At 32.9% G+C, this 19766-nt stretch overlaps 1 protein-coding gene across 1 annotated transcript in view; it reads left to right on the forward strand.

The window, feature by feature from the left end:
* SKIL (SKI-like proto-oncogene) overlaps positions 1–19118 on the forward strand; it is a 26936-nt gene extending 7818 nt beyond the window's left edge. Inside the window, exons 3-8 of the mRNA XM_008576151.1 lie at positions 8320–8417; positions 10096–10316; positions 13155–13396; positions 13699–13923; positions 14601–16540; positions 16660–19118. Of these exons, the coding sequence (XP_008574373.1) occupies positions 8320–8417; positions 10096–10316; positions 13155–13396; positions 13699–13923; positions 14601–14759 (945 nt within the window). The 3' untranslated portion in view covers positions 14760–16540; positions 16660–19118. The remainder of the gene's footprint in view (positions 1–8319; positions 8418–10095; positions 10317–13154; positions 13397–13698; positions 13924–14600; positions 16541–16659) is intronic.
* The last annotated feature ends 648 nt before the right edge of the window (positions 19119–19766 follow it).

The raw sequence follows: 19766 nt of genomic DNA on the forward strand, positions 1-19766 counted from the left end.
ACAGATCTATTTTGATTGGATTAGAGTTTGTTTAGAATACCTTTCTCATTTGTAATGAGTTCAATCAAATTTTTTGGAGCTCATTCTGTTAGTAGCAGATATGTGGACTTTCCCTTTCCCTGGCATTTTTTGGAAATCTTTAGGATGGCTTTAGGAATAGTCCCCTTATGGTTTAGAAAATACAGAATCTGTATTCAGTTCTACCACTGAAAAATGGAATTGTTAGCATTTTTTTTAAAAGGCTTATGATTAAAAAACTTAGAAATTTATCCTTTTGGTCTGAGAAATGAGAAAAAATTTAGAAACTTTAACGAAGAAAAAGAGATTGCTATCTTTTCAGGGTAGGCCTGAATCAGTGTGTAGTCAGCCAATAGTGTTCTTTTAGCTATCTGTGTGTTATTATTTATACCACTGGCAGAACAAGGAAGTAACCAAGAATTGGGTTAATTTCAATCCCTTTAGAATTTTGGGGGTGGAAAGTGATTGTGGAGCCAGAACTTGATTCTATTCTAGTAAATATATAGAACTAGTTTGGAAATAGCTTTAGTAAATAGCTTGAACCTGTATTTTGTCCACATATAGAATTTTATTCTACTGGGGGCTCATATTACATGAAACAATTTAAGGATTTTATTAGACTATTAGAAGCAAAAGAATATATAATTTAAACTGTACATCTTTATTAAAGTTGTGGTTTGCTTCATTCACTAAATACAGTATTATAGCACCATACTACACAGGAAGAGAAATTAATAGGAAAGATATAAAATTAGTTTAAAACTCATTTTGATTTTATGATTTCTAGACTTAGGAGTGGGTTACAGAAATATGTAATATAAAGACTAGATGGAGGCCTCCTAGAAAAGGAATTTGTTTTTTAGTCTTCGAATCTAGAATGTGGTAGATGCTGAATAAAGGTTTGAACAACTGAATGAAAAGTCTTAGTAGCCGTGTTGAGTTACCTGTGATCCTCTCGGAAGAAAACAGGTTTAGTTTGAAAACAAAGCAGCATTTTGTTTTTATTATTTGTGATACTGAATTTATTTTGAGTTTTCAAATCGCATTATAAGTACATACTTTGGAGGGGGGAAGAGGACCGTTCATGAAAGTCGCGAAAATCAACTACAATAGGGTCATGAAAATCAACTGCAATGTATATTGAGAAGTTAAAATTTTAAAAAATGTACATACTTTGCTGTCTTATGGGGACAAGGAATAAAAATACTTAAGAAACTTTTTTTTTTTTTTTTTTGGCAGCTGGCTAGTATGGGGATCCAGACCCATGACCTTGATGTTATCAGGCTGTGCTCTAAACAACTGAGCTAACCGGCCAGCCTTTAAGAAACTTTCTATAGACCATTGTGGTAAATTATACCAGAACTTTTATGCTTTTTATATTCTGTGTTAAAAAAAGTTTTTTGTGTGATTATGAACACAATATAGGCCCATTGTAGTAAATACTAAAAAAGTGCAAAGAAGGGCTGGCCTGGTGGCGCACTGGAGAGTGCGCCGCTTGGGAGTGTGGCGGCGCTCCCGCCGAGGGTTCGGATCCCATGTGGTGACCGGTTCCCGCTCACTGGCTGAGCGCGGTGCGGTGCGGGTGTGACACTGAGGGTTGCGATCCCGTTGCTGGTCCCCGGTATGGGCGCAACACCGAGGGTTGCGATCCCGTTACCGGCCAGTAAAAAAGACAAAAAGGAAAAAAAAAAAAGTGCAAAGAAGAAAACACAATTTCCTCATAATTTCACCATGGAGTGATAACTGCCACTAGAATTTGTTCATTTACATATGTGATTGTAAATCTGTGCAAATGCATCTTTAGAGTGCACACATGTTATTTATACAGGACTAATTATTGGAATAATATTTTTGGACCATTTTTTTTAAAGACAGTTCACTTAGAGCAGTGTTTTTCAAACTGCAGTTTGTCAATCATGCAGCCTTTCTCATAAGGGGTCTATTAGGGGAGAGTTAAGCCCTACAGAAGATAATTTGAATGATTGCGAGTTCTCCCAAGGATAGCACATAGTACCATTGTAAGTGGTACTTATATCAGAGAAGTTAATTCATTACTTGCAATGGATGCCTTGGTGCATTTTTAATTCTCTTGAGAATCCTGATTGATAAGGGCCAGGAGAATCATGAAATCAGTTTAGTGCATCACCAGCACTTAAAAAGAAATATGAAATAGAATAAAATAGAAAATAGAGTACATTGCACATAATAAGATTAATTAATCTCCTTTTTGATATTGCCAATTTATATTATTTGAAGACCAAAGTAATCCAGGGCCATAATTTTTAAAAAAGCATATCTGCTGAAATGAGAGAGAAAAATAAAGCCTTAGATTATACAGATTAAAAATTTTGACAACAGATATTTCAGTGAAAATATGTATATGACATTGAGATGTCCAAATAGTTGCAATACTAAATGGATTGGACACTACAGAATTCCAATATAAAAATTTTTATTTTGAAAAGTCCCAGGAGTTAACAGGAATTTTATCAGTTTGTTCCTTTTCCTTCAAGTTGTAAAGGGAGTAATATACTACTGACTTCACATGGCTTTATTTCCATGAAGGATTTAAGATAATAGCTGTACATTTATTATAAGAACTTGAGCCTTTGCTTTTTCTGTGACCATTTGGAAGCACTTTAAACCTAAAATTGCCTTTGTGGGGTAGGTAGTGAGTATGATCTTTCAGTCTGTGGAAGCAGCAGGCATTGCTGTGACTCCTGAAGATCTGTATTTGATAAGTTAGTGCAAGTGCTTACATCGTATTGTCCTAGGTTTGCATTAGGTTGATTAATTCTAGTGATTACAATGAAGTGAGCCATAAGATTAAGCCTTAAAAATCTTGTAAGTAGCTATTTGCTACCTTGTAACACTAGTCTGTTTCAGTTGTTGAAACTCTCATTCACTACACTTGTAAGTATTGAGGAAACCTGATAGCTTTGCTGAAGGATTCATTTTCTTTCAGTAAGAGATGTTGGCAGCTGTCTGGTAGGGTGTCTTTTGTGTACTTCTGAAATCATTTATTGACCACTTGAATGCCTTAGAATTATAAACAGTAAAAAGATCTTGACAGGTATATTCACTTTATACCTAAGGAGTTATTTCCTAACTGTGTATCCAGTCATGTGTTTAGTAAGATTGCTAACAATATATGTTGGATTAGTACAAAGTAATATGCACTTTATTTTATTTCTTGTGTTAACACGTCATTAGGAAGATAGAAACTGTTGAATTTACCAACCTACTTACTGTCTTTATGAACACAAAAATTTAAAAATTAATTATAATCACTTATAATACTTCTTAAATTCTGTTTTTTACTTTTTGTTTTGTCTTTTTTCGTGACCAGCAACGGATCGCAACCCTCAGTGTCGCGCCCATACCGGACCGGGACCGGCAACGGGATCGCAACCCTCAGTGTTGTGCCCGCACCTCGCTCAGCCAGTGAGCGGCCGGTCTGTATGTGGGATCTGACCCCTCGGCGGGAGCACCGCCGCGCTCCCAAGCAGCGCACTGTAGCAGTGCGCCACCAGGCCGGCCCCTTAAATTCTATTTTTTAAAATAATTTTTCCACATACAAGTATTTTTTAAAATAGGCTTAATTTTGGGCCGGCCCGGTGGCGCACTGCTACAGTGCGCCGCTTGGGAAGTGTGGCGGCGCTCCCGCCGAGGGTTCGGATCCCACATACAGACCGGCCGCTCACTGGCTGAGCGAGGTGCGGGGGCGGCACCGGGGGTTGCAATCCCGTGGCCGGTCCTGGTCCGGTACGGGCGTGACACGAAGGGTTGTGATCCGTGGCCGGTCACCAAAAAAGACAAAAAGGAAAAAAAAAATAGGCTTAATTTTGATTTTGTTGGGAGTTTGGAAGTCCCACCAGTGTTTTGAGTCATTGTCTTAATTTCTTTCATTTATTAATGTGTATCATTAGGACTTAATTAAAGATCATAATAGTAATCTGATGCTGTAATTAAAAACTAGAGTGCTACCTAAAATTTGTTATTGAAAGTAAGTCTTGAAATTTTAGAGTTTTTTTTTTTCTTTTTAAAGTACAAATTGGAATACTTGTATGTGAATAGTGCTGAGTTGGTGGAATTTCTTTTGTATTTAGAAAGTGGTAACAAAATAATTTTTTTTATAGATGAAATCAAGTCTTCTAAATTATTTTTTTATTGTGAGTCTAATAAGCATTGTATTACCAAAATGCAATGGTTCTTTATTAGGAAATCTGGTTAGCAGAGAGTCATGTATGCAAACTAATAGTAAGGTGCGGAAATGTAGAGAAACTTTCATACAACATTTCCTAATTTTTACTTATTTTAAATGAACTCTTCTATACATTTTGAGATTGCTTGAATTTTTATAGATATTATTTGGAGTTTTATGACTTACAGAAAGAACCTTTGGAATAAAATAATATAGGTAAAATTTTGCTTATGTGTCTGAAATGGGGATGCCATGTGTTCATTTTGGGCTAGATAATGGTGGGAAAGGTAGGTGATAAAAGCATTTAAAAATGTTAAGCCTCTAACTTAAGCTACTAAATGATCTACTTCTTTCCTTTGACAAGTAATATAATGCATTTTCTTTTAATGCTTAAATACACAAAGGAATAAATTATTCCTGCGTTGAAAAGTTAGGTAAAAGGCAGTAGATGCTCATATCTTATTAGTATCTGATTTTTATTCTTGATCAGTACTATTACTGCTGTGCCATTTAATTATATTCTTAAACCTTATTTGTATGTTGACACAAAGAATAGATGAGAAAATCTGGCATGTCTGTGAATGTTTCGTGTATAATACACATTGTGCTTTTCTGAATTGTTTTTAACATGCAGTTAGGATGATTTGTTACAAATGTGTTTATGGCTTACCACAGTATATTAGGTAAAATTGACTTGCAGCATTTTATTGTGGTTAGTGTTGTGCATTTCCCCATCTGGTATAATACAGCCTGGAGACTGTTGGACTTCTTTGGTGCTTCATGGAGTAGAAAGATATCGAATGTGAAACACACTATTGTGAGTTTGTGGTAGCAGAGTAACCTTGTAAAAGGCTACTGTGGGAATTAATGAGCTATGCTGTCATTCAGAACTCATTCAGCAAGTATTTATTGAGTCCTTACTACATGCTAGGCATAGTGCTAGGTACTGAAAATACAAAAGTAAGACACTTCTTGACCTCAAACTGCTGTTCAAGCACAGACTAGATAGCCGCTTATCAGGACATTTGAATAGGGAATCCAGATATTGGCTTGGGGACTATACTAGGTGATCTTTAAGGGAGATTTGTTTAGAACTTTAAGATCTTAAAGGGAGATTTCCTCGTCTTTGACTCCATTTTGGGTTGGTGTGAATGTAGGAAATAAAATAAAGAATAAGAACTAAGAGGGATGAATGTTTAAAAATAGACAAATGCACTAGCATTTATTTAAGGTGACATCTGAAGTTTACAGACATCATAGAAATAAAGAGATGATAGGTTTGGATCATGAATAAAAATAAAACTTACCCATACAAATCAAACTATAGTTTTGAAATGAACTTAATGAACAAAATTGAGTCAGATTTCATGTCTAGGTCTTTGAAGAAGTTTAGAATTTGCTTGCTATTCTGAAGATTTGAGATTCCAGTATCCATACCAGGAAAAACTTTTAAATACGTAAATCAATTTTAGTAATTTTAACTTAAAAAATCAATCAAACGATTTCTTGGGCAGTACAGTTGGCTCTCTGTATTGTGGGTTCCACATCCTTGGATTCAACCAACCATGGATAGAGGGGAAAAAAACATGTCTATACTGAATTTGTACAGGCTTTTTTTTCCTTGTCATTATTCCCTGAACAATACAGTATGACAACTATTTACATAGTATTTACATTGTGTTACATATTATAAATAATCTAGAGCAGATTTAAAGAATACAGGAGCATGTGCATAGATTATATGCGAATACTGTTATTTTATATCAGGGACTTGAGCATTTGAGGATTTTGGTATCCGTGGGAGGTCCTGGGATCAATCCCCCATGGATACTGAGGGAACACTGTATAGTTAGAATTGTTTCAGATATAAGATTTATTTTAAAAGGAGCTTTCTTTGTTTTCTATATAATAAGTTTAAAAAATAACTTATAGAAAAGAAATACTCATTTAATTCAAACTATTCTTAGATTTCATTGATTTGTTAGAGTGAACTTATTCACACTCATTAAAACCTCTTTTATCATTGCAAAATGTTCTGTCCATTAAGCTACTTTTTTAAGCACTGTGTTTTATAAATCTTTAACCTTTTTTATGAATTCTAAAATGTCTTAGTTTTGAATCTAAGTGGCATATAAAACATAATTAAACTAGTTGTGTTGACTCAAGACTTCTTAAATATTAATTACTATACTCTATTCAGTTGGGGGTAGAGGACAATTGAGATATATTAAATTACTTGCCCTGGCCTATGCTCGTACCCTCAGACTGTCTTGCTTTTTGAAGCAGTTTTTGTGTTTGCGTCTTGTAATTTTCCTCTCTCCTTAGGCTGTCAGCTGTTACCTAGCATCTATCATTTAGTATTTCTGTTGCCAGAAGTCTTATTCACTGCTGGAACTAGGCTGTAGGCTGAGAAACTACGTAAACAAATGATCAGTTTATTTTATAAATAAACAGTTGAATTTGCCCAGGTTCTGAATATTTTATCAGAATTGTGAGGCTTATTTGAATCTTTAGAATATTTGATTAGGATTATGAGTTTTGTTTTGTTTTTTTAAGAATCTACTCTTCCAGCCTAGAGGTCCTCACTGAGTATTCAACTCTTAAATCCTTTTGAAGTATTATTCTTTTCCATATAGTTTGAGGTCTTGTTAGTCTTTCAAATTCTTTGCCTAATAATTCTTAACATAAATGTAGATCTCCCACTAATAAAGTTACCATATTTTAACTTTTGGCTTTTAATTGGCCTTAAATCATCTCCAGATTGATCAAGTTGTATAATGTGTATTACAGTAGCTGTTTCCTTTTCTGTTTCTAGACTGTTTTATTGGGGGCAGTAGGTTACTTGTCAGATATCTCCTGAATTTCTTCACCCTCATTTGTTTCCTCCATTAGCAGGATCTCCCAATTCAAACCATGGACAACTTAGAATTGATTTTGCTTTAATCGCAACTGCTTAACATCCAGAGATCTGTTTCCTTCCCTTTCCTTAGCCTCTTGGTTCTGAACTGGAATATGGGGACATCAGGGCAAAACAGCTTTCCTAATTTCTTCGTGTTTAGTGACTATCCCTTTTATGTGGTGTTTATTCATTATTGAATAAAGTTGTCATTTCCCACACATCCTGCCTAGTTGCAGAAGGGACTGTAGCCTCTCAGAGGCAGGATTCAGAAAAATGTCCAGCTCTCCTTTTTGTCCTATCTTTCCTTTAACTCATTCCTAATCCCATTCTCCTTCACTCTACTGGGTTTGTCTGTTAACCTTCTGTCTTTATGAGCAACCATGCCACCTTTCAGCCCCTCTTCCTTTTCCAACAGTGAGTCTTGACCTTCTTTTTAGGTTTTTCCCTCCATAAGAGCAGGATAATTAATATGATGGGGGGATGTCAGGTGAGGAAGTATAAAGCAAACAGGAAACCAGGGGAAAGTTAGTAACCACAGGTCATTTATTCTTCCCCCCCTCAATTTCTGAACTTCAGTTGTTTTCTTATCTGTAAAATGGAGATAATGATAATTTGTTAGAATTAAGCAGTATGTATAAAGTTTTCAGCAGATAGATGCAATTAAGTTACCAGTTACTTGTCTGTTTTCTTTTATTAACAGGTACAGTTCATCTTTCAGTGTTTAAAAAAAGCTTTTCATATTTATGAGGAAATATGGTTTACTGATAAGTGTCAACAAACAAAGTGGCTTAGGGTTTAGTTTGGTGTAAAGTATTTATTGCTGTAGAATGTTATTTGGTTAATATGCTGACAAATGCTGTAGGTGTGGGATATCCTCTAGCTGGCTATAGCAGTAAGAATAAGAATCACAGCTTCCCAGTGCTGTACATTTGTAGAGTACTATTATTTAAAATAGATTCTGTAAGTATGATATTTGATGAAATCATTTCTGGTAATCCGTGTTAACATACATACTAAAACTGTTCTTTGATGGGATAGTTCATGTTGAGTTTCAAGTGACTAGATATGATACTTTAAGGAAAAATTGCCTTATTAGAAGATGACTCTTGAATAATGTAACTATTCTTTACCCAGTGGCCCAATCAGGTTGACACACAAAGTTAACCATAACATTTTCCCTTTCCACATTTTTCTACAGACCAATACACCATCAGGAATGGAATTGCAGTCATGGTATCCTGTTATAAAGCAGGAAGGTGACCACGTTGATCAGACAGATTCATTTTTACACCCCAGGTGAGTGAGTGAGCGTTTGTTTATTTATTCATTCATTCATTGAATAGCTATATGCCATGTACTATTCTAGGACCTGGGGATTCATTATTTAAAGTATTCAAAGTTTCAGGCTTTCTTGTTAATAATAGATTATCTTTGAAAATTCAGAATTTTAAAGAAGTATGTTGGGATTTAATATATCTTTTGTTTCTATTTATCATCATAGGGAAATTAGAGAAGAATTATAGTGTTTGGTCACTCTTATTAGCAAAAAATGCAAAGAAAGAATCTAAAATGAAATGAATTGTAAATCGTATTGAATATTTGAGGTAACCTTTACTTGGTGTTTCTGTGTTTTTTCCTAGAAATAGATTATTTCTTTTTTGCCCTGAAGTGAAAATATCAAAGTTCTTCTTTAATTTCCTTACTGTCCTTCAAACGGTAAACCAACTCTTCGAGAGTGCGGTGTGCAGCTTTGATATTTTAAAAATCAATTGTTTTGAAATTTAGAGCTTTCATAATAACCATACCTCTCAAAGTCAAGGTTTCATATTTTCAATAAAATGCACCAAAGATTATAAGATTTTTATTTACTGAGTCCTAGATTCTTATCTGCTATTTTAAATCTGTATTCCTGCCCCCACCCCCAAAGCATGGCAATGAAGAATATTCCATTTGCACAATCTCTACTGTACCTTTTGCATTTGAAGTAAGTCTTTTGGGCACTATTAAGCCTGTCAGTTTTCTTAATAGAGAACAGAGTTTTCAGCTTCAGAATTCATGTGATTGATAGAGAGGAACAATATAGATGTCCTGTACAAAGAAAATGAGATGTAAGAGGAGAATATGTGGAGTTTAGAGGATGAAATGTTGTCAGTTAAATGGTTATACCCTTTTGCTAAAGGTTACTCATATTATAGTTACAAATATGGTACTTTTAATATCTAGCTCAAATTTGTTCCATGAGTCTCCCAGATTATCTACTGAGCAATTTTATGTGAACTTTGAGCAAAATTGGTACTTATCTCTTCAATCTTATTTTGCACATTTATTGCTATTTCATTAAATAACTAGGAAGTACTAAAGTATTTTAAGAAGATTACTGTGTAGGGTTTGATACAAGAAGAAATGCCCAGTAGCTGGACAACATTCAGGGTGCCTGCTCTCTCTCTGAGCTATATAAAAAGGGCCCTGGGAACTCTTCATTGGGCTTGTCGTGAATCAGGCCATAGCCATGTAGTGTGCAATTGAAGCAGCTTCACCGGAGCAAAAATCAAGGATTCCCTGCCTTGGAGGGGTGGTGAGCAAGAAACAGCCCTGCAAAGTAGCATATAATCTGTTCTCTTTCTGGAATAAACCTTACCTACTCAGGGCTATTAAACAGCTGTATAAAGTGCTTCATGCTTTTAGTTCTCAGGTGGTTTTGAGGAAAGAAGGGACTGATTTTCTTTCCCAGTAAGTATCTTTTTAGTGCTTAGAAATTATTTGCAAAATAACAAAAATCCCTCATAATTTTGCTTTTGATGCCTAAAGTGTTGATTTTTTTCTATGAAAGTCTTTTTTGCGACTCTTGTTATTTTAGTTGTTATATTGTCTGTTTGGTTAGAAAAGAGTTTAACCATAGAAATATGTTACATATTTTGATTTTTACCTAAATGAAATGTGTAATATGTCTTACTTTGCCTTTCTTTGTTTCCAGCTACTACTTATACATGTGTGATAAAGTAGTTGCCCCAAATGTGTCGCTTACTTCTGCTGTATCCCAGTCTAAAGAGGTCACAAAGACAGAGTCAAATAAGTCCATGTCAAGACAGACAGAGAAAGCTCACAGTAATGGTAAACATCAAAAAACAGTGTCTTATCCAGATGTCTCACTTGAGGAACAGGAGAAAATGGATTTAAAAACAAGTAGCCATTTAGGTAAGCATTCAGAAATTATCTTTTTAAAATTGAATATCTAATAAAGACATTTATTCAGCATTTTCAAAGAGAATTTCTGTTTAAACTAATTTTCCAGAGAATTGAAGCTTTTACCTTAAAAACCATCTTTGAGACCATGTTTCAGAACTCTGGGTGATTTCTTCGACTCTCAATTGCTATGCTTTTCTAGCATGGTAATAGCTATAGAGGCTAATGAGGTATATGTAGGTTACCTGGCTTCATACTGCATGTAATTTTTGTCTCATGTTTTTCCTCTTCTTGCCTTTTCTTTGCTGTCAGGTTTCTTCGGTAGGTCCTTATTATTCTTTCTAATTTGTTGTGAATTGAGAAGCTATTTAACTAAATTATAGTTAATATATATATAATATATATATAAGATATATATAATATATGTATGTAAGATAATGTATATAGGTAAGAGTAGTTGGGTATAGAACTCATGGAAACTTAATCATGGAATAAAACAAGGATTGAAAGCTCTGGGAGCCAGGCAAGATGGCATAAATGCAGAATGCTGGTTGGTCATCTAAAAAAAGCTGCCTACTTTACCATGCCTTTTAAAATACTGTGGACCAAATAAGACATGTTCACTCAAATGCTCCCTGTGTTACCCTCCATATTGCAGCATTAGTGTTTAGGCAGTGTCATGGATATTTTAGCTGCCTTGGAACATTTGGAGAGTCCTCTACTTATTTAACTGATTCCATAGAGAATTGCAATTCTTGAAAGTTTTCTATACTTTAAATTTGAGATTTTTAAAAGTCAGTTTTTAAAATTTAAATATGTTAAACAATAATTGGTAATGTACTGTTATGCCACATTTGCATTGTATTTTATTTCCCAAATTAATTCTAGTGACTTTAAAATTTTGGGGGGATATAATTCACATACTATAACATTTACCCATCTAAAGTGTATAATCCAGTAGTTTTTATTATATTCACAAAGTTGTGCAACCATCACAACTATTTAATTCTAGAACATTTTTGTCACTCCGAAAAGTAAACCTGTAATCCATTAGCAGTCACTTCCTGTTCTCCCTTTCCTACAGCCTCTGGCAACCACTAATCTATTTTCTGTCTTTATGGATTTGTCCATTCTGGACATTTCATAGAAAAGGAATCATACACTATATGGCTTTTTGTGTCTAGCTTCCTTCACTAAGCATAATGTTTTTTTAGTCCATTTTGTTGCATGTATCAGGACTTCTTTCCTTTTTATGGTTTAATAGTATTTCATTATGTGAATACCCACTAATCTATTTTCTGTCTTTATGGATTTGTCCATTCTGGACATTTCATAGAAAAGGAATCATACACTATATGGCTTTTTGTGTCGAGCTTCCTTCACTAAGCATAATGTTTTTTTAGTCCATGTTGTTGCATGTATCAGGACTTCTTTCCTTTTTATGGTTTAATAGTATTTCATTATGTGAATATACCACATTTTGTTTATCTCTTCAACAGTTCATGGACATTTTCATTGTGTTCATTTTTTGACTATTATGAATAATGCTGCTGTGAACACTTATGTACAAATTTTAGTGTGGACATATGTTTTCAGTTCTTTTGGGTGTGTATTTAGGTGTGGAATTGCTGGGTCATATGGTAACTATGTTCAACATTTTGAGGGACTGTCAAACTGTTTTCCAAAGCCATTTTACACCATTTTGCACCATTTTACATTCTTGCTAGCAGCTTATGAGGACTTCAATTTCTTCACATCTTTGTCAACACTTGTTATTGTCTGTTTTTTGAATATAGTCATCCTATTGATTGTGAAGTTGTTATCTCATTGTAATTTTGATTTGCAATTCCTCAGTAACTAATGATGGTTAGTATCTTTTCATGTTTTTCTTGGACAGTGCATATCTTCTTTAGAGAAATGTCTATTCAGATCCTTTGCCTATTTTTAAGTTGGATTGTCTGTTTATTATTGAGTTGTAAGAGTACTTTAGACATTTTGATAGTAGATCCTTATCAAATATATGTTTTGTAGTCTTTTTCACTTTCTTGTTAGTGTCTTTGAAATATAAAAGTTTTAAATTTTTATGAAGTCTAATTTATCTGTTTTTTCTTTGGATGTTTGCTTTAGGTGTCATATCTAAGAAACCATTGCCTAATCCAAGGTTAACAAGATTTACATTCTTATATTTATAAGAGCTAAAACATTTATATTTAGGTCTTTGGTCCATTTTCAGTTTATTTTTATATACAATGTGAGGGCCAGCCTCATTCTTTTGCGTGTGGATACAGTTGTCTATTTGATGAAAAGACTGTTCTTTCCTGATTGAATTATCTTGGCATCCTTGTCAAAAAACAACTGCCTATAAAAGTATAGGTTTATTAATTTCTGGACTCTGAGTTCTGTTCTACTCATCTATATGTCTGTCTTCATGCCAGTACCACACACAGTCTAGATTTCAAGATTGTTTTGGCTGTTTTGAATTCTTTGCATTTCCATATGAATTTTAGGATCAGCTTGTCAATTTCTGCAAAAAAAAACAGCTGAGATTTTGATAGGTATCGAACTGAATAAGTAGATCAAATTTGGGGAGTATTACTACTATCTTAACAAAATTAAGTCTTCCAATCCATGAACATGGGATGTCTTTCCATGTATTTAGGTCTCTAATTTCTTTCAGCAATGTTTTGTAGTTATCATTCTACATGTCTTGTTCTACTTTTGTTAAATTTATTCCTTATTATTTTATTTTTTATTTAATTTGTAAGTGGAATTGTTTTCTTAATTTTATTTATGAATTGTTCCAGTGACTTTTAAACAGAGTGATTTCATACTTTTTATTTTTTCTCAAAGATCCTTCAATCTCAAATAATTCTACAAGTAAAAAGAAATACGAGTCTACCACTTGCAACTTAGTCAGAGACACAAGCAAGGTGGGAATTGGCCATGGTGCTGCAGCTTCATCTCCACTTCTTGTCAAAGATGTCATTTGTGAGGATGATAAAGGAAAAATCATGGAAGAAGTAATGAGAACTTATGTAAAGCAACAGGAGAAACTGAACTCAATTTTGCAAAAGAAGCAACAACTTCAGATGGTAAAAATTGTTATCTACACACAGTAGTTCATTACGAAAAGATACTTTTGTGTATTTTAAGTAAGAAAAGTCAACATGAGATGCTGCAAATGTACTTAAGATTATTCAGAGTTTTACACTGATAAGCAATTTTAGTATACTTTTAAACTTTTAGAGAAAATAGTTTTCAAGATAATTACTTCTATATAGAACTTATATGATAGCTGAATTTTAGATATTTTCTGACCTATTTTTTCCTGAACTGAAATTTTTAACGTGATGGAAATAAAGTAAAAATTGTTTTGTGATTCTTTATATTACAGGAAGTGGAAATGTTGAGTAGTTCAAAAGCCATGAAGGAACTCACTGAAGAACAGCAGAATTTACAGAAAGAGCTTGAAACTTTGCAGAATGAACATGCTCAAAGGATGGAAGAATTTTATGTTGAACAGAAAGACTTAGAGAAAAAATTGGAGCAGGTTATGAAGCAAAAATGTACCTGTGACTCAAATTTAGAAAAAGACAAAGAGGCCGAATATGCAGCACAGGTAAGAATTACTCATTTTGTACAATGGGGCCCTTTCAACCTGCACATGGAAACTTACTTCTCAATTGAAGGTATTACTTTTTGTCAAGCTCATTTCAGTAGACTAGACTTCAAAATAGATAATCCTGTTAAACACAACTTTATGCTATATTATTCAAGATGATTTTTTGACCTTTATTGCTTTATTACTTTAAACTTCTATTGGGTTTCTATAGTTACCTAAATTGCTAATCTGTAGCTCTCTGAATATCAGATATTATGTTATTTTAATGTAGTTTGTGAGCTTTCACATTTACAAATTAAACAAATTTGAACTGTTGCCCACTATGTTCAAAAGCACTGGAGCAAAAATAAATAATAGTACTTTTGTTAATAGTAGCTTACAATTTAGGGAAGATGAAAAAATAACTAACATGAGCAGGTTGTGATGAGAGTTATATAGTAAAGTGTAGTATATAATGCAAGTGCTATAGGTGTTCATTCCTCTTGATCCTTTGCTTTTCCCTCAATTTAATGTCATGTCAAATTAATAGTATTAGGTATTCAAGGGATTGTGGTATGCACGAGATAGTTAATTCTGTAAAAAGTACTTTGAAAGTAGGTCTTTGCCATGATATGACCATTGAATGTAATAACAAAACTGAATGAAAACTGACAAAAGCCTTTTAAATCACACAGTTGGCAGAACTGAGACAGAGATTGGACCATGCCGAGGCTGATAGGCAAGAACTCCAAGATGAACTCAGACAGGAGCGGGAGGCAAGACAGAAGTTAGAGATGATGATAAAAGAGCTAAAGCTGCAGATTTTGAAATCATCAAAGAGTGTTAAAGAGTAGAAACCGTTAAAGAGATTCATCTGTGTGTTACTGACAGGGCTTTTTGTTTGTTGCTTGCTTTGGTCATTGAATTCTGAACAACTTATTTGCATGAAGATAACTAGGCATTCTGTTTGTAGGTAAGAGAAATGAAGAGATTATATATTTGTACATAAATTTTTACATTTTCCAAATGAATGAAAATGTATGTTTCTTTGTACTTTTTTCCTTTTTCAGTCAGCTGAGTAACAATACTATATGGTTTCAACTATAAGTAGATAATCTGCCTATATTTCTAATACAAACTTAACAATGTATGCTTTTTAAAAACTGCATTATGAGATGGAAAATAGCTGTGGCCAATTTTGTTATTTGTATTTCAGACTCAATTTTAGGCACAGTGGTAGATTCATATTTCAAATATATAGAGCAACTGAAGGAGTTAAATCTCCATTTTTCTCATTAACATAATCTTTCTAAATTGATTCAGTATACTCATTATTATACACTATATTTGCTTTTAATTTGTTCAGACTGTGGAATGAATTTCCACCAGTACTCTTTAATATCTCCCAAGAGCAATTTTATTAATAAGGTTACAGCACACCCCATGGGCTCAATGGAGAAGGATAATATACTTGGTTTTGCGCTGCTACTAAACATAAGAAGCAGTTGTAATTTGTTTTTCAGCTTAAATGTGGTTATAGTTAGACATTTTTTAATGCAGCAACTTCAGAAAAATAAAATGTAATAATTTCTGAACTTTTGTTTATGTTGTTAGTAGTGGCGTGGAAATGTTAAGCTTCTTGAGAAAAACTGATCTCTTGATGTATATCAGTTTCTATACAATTCATAATCCTCCTGTACAGTTTTTATATATAGTTATGGGTGTTACTGAAATTTGTATAATGGATTTGTTTTGCTTTAAATTGTAAAATATTAAACACTTTGAAGGTTATTTTAGACTTTTGTATGTTTAAATGTGTTAAGTCTTACCAAAATTTGCACGAATGGACCATTTTCAATTACTACTTAATATTAAAATCAGGAATTTACAGTCAAATGATAGTGTATATAATAGGTTAATTAATATAGGACAGTTCAGTTATCTGCTACTAAAAGGTTTTTAGACGATTTTTCAAAGACAAAGGAATTCCATATTTGGGAAGGGGTAACATCTTCTGCACTTTTTTTTTTTTTTTGCACAGAGAAGTCTGTCATTCTTTAATGGCAAATTTCATATTCATTAATTCTCGACTTAGAAGATATTAGGTAAAATTCTTAGTATGCATTTTTTAAAGGAAATTTCCTGAAACTATCATTAATTGACATTATTATCCCATGAATTTTATGTTTTTCCTGTTCTCTTAGTACTGTATAAAATTACTTAAGAGAGCTAAATTTATTATAAAATAAATTAGCTAGGGTTAAGGTTATATATTATTTCCAACGTAGAAGGTGTATTACTTTAGAAATGCCTAGGTTATCATTTAACCAGTTATTTTCATGTTTTGCTTAATGGTACTCATATCCAAAAATAATTTTTGTACATCCCCAAATGTTGTTTCTTTACTAAATAAGAGTATAATCTAAAGGTGTATTTTTTATTTTCCATTTAAACTTTGCCATATTAACTCTGTAATTTAATTTGTTGATTCTTGGAATCTCCTCAAGGAGGACAAATGTTAAAATGACATGCAGAAACACATGTTAAAAATAGCATATCCTCCCAATACAATTTATTTAGATCTGAAGAAAGAAAAATCATAGACGTTTATGATACAGTTTTATTTTAGTTGTAAATGAGTTGTGTCACAGCTTAGCTTTTGTGGAAGCAACTCAAGCACCTGTAATCTCATTTATCTTTTAATTCACTCAAAACCTTTCTGCTTATGTTACTTAGTAAATGATAAGCTTATAAATGAGTTGTGTCACAGCTTAGCTTTTGGGGAAGCAACTCAAGCACCTGTAATTTCATTTATCTTTTAATTCACTCAAAACCTTTCTGCTTATGTTACTTAGTAAATGATAAGCTTACTTAAGTTTCAACCCAAAACATCTAAAATAAATTGTTTAATCTTTGAAATATGTTATTTTAAAATTCTAAGCAGTGCTTAAACACTTAAATTATTCAGAATTAAGTAAAGAAATATTTTTTCTAGTCATTCACATGATGAATATTTGTCACATTGTATAATCTTCATTTTCCAGAAGATAAATTGATGTGCCATAGGTTTCTGTCTAACTTCCTTGAAAATAGTTTTTTAGTCAGTTGTAAATATTATACCTATTATTGATAAAAGTAACTAAGTTAAAACTGCACCACGTAGCTTGAAAACAATATAGAGATTTCATAATACTTTAAAAGTGGCCTCTGCTAAAATATCTTATCCGTGTAAAACTTATTGTTCTATTCTTTGCATGCTCATCTTGTGTGTTGGTTGCTAGCTTAAAGTTTGTTTTGGTATTAGTTTTTGCGTGCCACATTCACTAGGCAAGCAGATTTTCCCTCAGATTTCATAATATTATTTTTAGGAAAATCTAAAAATGTTTGCTTGAAAAACTTACATTAAGGGAAAAGCCTATGAAAAGTTTTGCTAGAGCATCTTTAGAATGAAGAAAGAATATTAGCTTACTGGGTGATAGGTGATATTTAATTTGGGTGGTGATTGTTTCTATAGTTAAACTTTATTAGAAAAAAAAAATGTACCAAATCTAAAAAGGTAGTAAATGTAAAACCGGCTGTCACTGAGGAAGCTCTTAAACCACCCTAATTTCACTTGTAACTTGTAACAACTTGTAACACTATGAAACAATTTGACCAACAACTTAAGTTTGGCTTGTACTTTAGTTTTTGTAGAGCATGTTCTTTTGCTGGATTTCTGTATCCATGACAGTTTGGACATTTTATGCTTGAACTAATTTTATAACATATTTAATATATTACCAGTTTAGATATAAAATCATTTATACATACTGAATTATAAGGAAGTTATTAAAGTTGGTGAAATAGACTGAGTACTATGATATTTGCAGGTTATCCTATCTTTTAGAAGTCATGAGAGAACAGCCAGTTTATTTGCACATATGTGTGGCTTACGTTTGGTGGAAAGTAAAATGATAAGGAAACTCAAGTAATATAAAATGTGCTCAAGATATTTCCCTAGAATTAATTGCAAAGCTGGTGCTGAAAGTTTTTGATCAGCTTCTAAAATTTTCTTTTCGATAGTAAGACTTATGTTTGATTACTTAGGGAAGAATCATCATTTTTATTTGCCCTTCATGCATTTAATCCAAATGACAGGACATTAAAAATTAATGTAATGAAAAATTGTGCTGATACTGTATATCTATGTCTGTGCTTGGAACTACTTGTTAATAGTTTTTGAAGCTGTCGACAATAAGGGACATATAACTACTGTATACATTGTGGAATAGAATAATTTAAACAGAACTTAGAATTTTTTTCTAGTATAGGATACTTAAGCATTTCCACTATCGGGAGAAAAGCATATGGGTATTTTATATTGCATTTTATTTAAAAGGACAGTCATTTTTTTTTTTTTGTAAAATCTTTCCATTTAAATAGCTTCTAAACTATATAATGCAATTTCAAGCTTGCTTAGTAATAGAATTAAATGTTTTCTATAGTGCTACCGTTTTTGAATTAGAAAATGATAAAATATAAAAACAAATTTAAAAATTAAGCCCAGAAAACAAAATAGTGTATTAAGTTAGTTTAATATAAAAGGAATTTATGATTTTTTCCTTCAATATAGATACCTCATTTGAAAATAAAGCACAGCATACTTAAAGTAGTTCTAATAAAAATATTCTACTAAAATAATTGCTAAATCTAGGACATCTTTTGAGGAATTAGAGTTTGTGAGAAATAAAATGTATTTGCTTTTAACCATTCTGTTAGAGGTATTTGTTTATCATAATTTTAAGCCAACATAGTAGTCTTAAATTATTTCTGAATTTCTAATTCATAAAGGCAGTAAAATGAAGTATCTTTACTACAACTGCTGAAACAAATTGTTAACTACATTGCCATTATTCAATTTAAAATTTTGCCAATGATGTATAGTTTTATGGTTAAAATTGCTGTGGTTGGTTGCATTGCATTACACACAAAACTGTCCTCTACCTCACGTGAAATAAATATTTTATATGGTTTTACTAAAAACAAGACTCATCTATCTGGTTACTTAGTTTACAAATTTTGAATTATATTTATTGAAACATGACATACTGTGCTCTTAGCTTATACCTCAATTGTATTTTGTGCTGTTTTCCATTTTCATGCCTTGTAAATAACTTGTATAGATTGTGGGTCAAATTCCAAATAAAAACTTTTAATGCCAATGAAATTTGATTCAATTCATCTCAGTATCCTTTGTGAGCTTAACTTTCTTGTTCCCTAAGATTGACATTTTTGTTTTGTTTCTTTAAAGCCTGTTATCATTACACACTAAAGGATTAACTTGAAAAACCTATTTTATTATAATATGAAATTTTATTCAATATTTAAGGTGATGAAATGTATCAGCAGTTTGTGATCATTCTCTTTCATGGTACTTGGACTTTTGCTTTAACATCTTTCCCCTACCCCTGGTATAAATTATCTATTACTGCATAACAAGTTACTGCAAAATTTAGCAACGTAAAACAACAAATACTATCTCACAGAGTATCTGAGGGGCAGAAATCCAAGAGCAGTTTAGCTAGCTGTTTTGGCTCAGGAACTGCTGTAAAGGTGCAGTTAGAATGAGCTAGAGGATCTGCTTTCAAGCTCACTCACATGGCTGTTGACAGGTGCTCAGTTCCTCACTATGGAGACCTGTCCCTGGAGCTGTTCACGACATGGTAGCTGGCTAACCCTAAAAGAGTAATCCAAAAGAGCAATGCTGCAATTTCTTTATGACCTAGACTCAATGTCAAACACTGTCACTTTTACCTTATCCTGTTTGTTAGAAGTGTCACTAATTTCAGCTCATATGCCACAGGAGGGGATTACACAAGGGT

Source organism: Galeopterus variegatus, unplaced genomic scaffold (assembly GCF_000696425.1).
Source record: "Galeopterus variegatus unplaced genomic scaffold, G_variegatus-3.0.2 Scaffold1299, whole genome shotgun sequence".
In the NCBI taxonomy this organism is placed as follows: domain Eukaryota; kingdom Metazoa; phylum Chordata; class Mammalia; order Dermoptera; family Cynocephalidae; genus Galeopterus; species Galeopterus variegatus.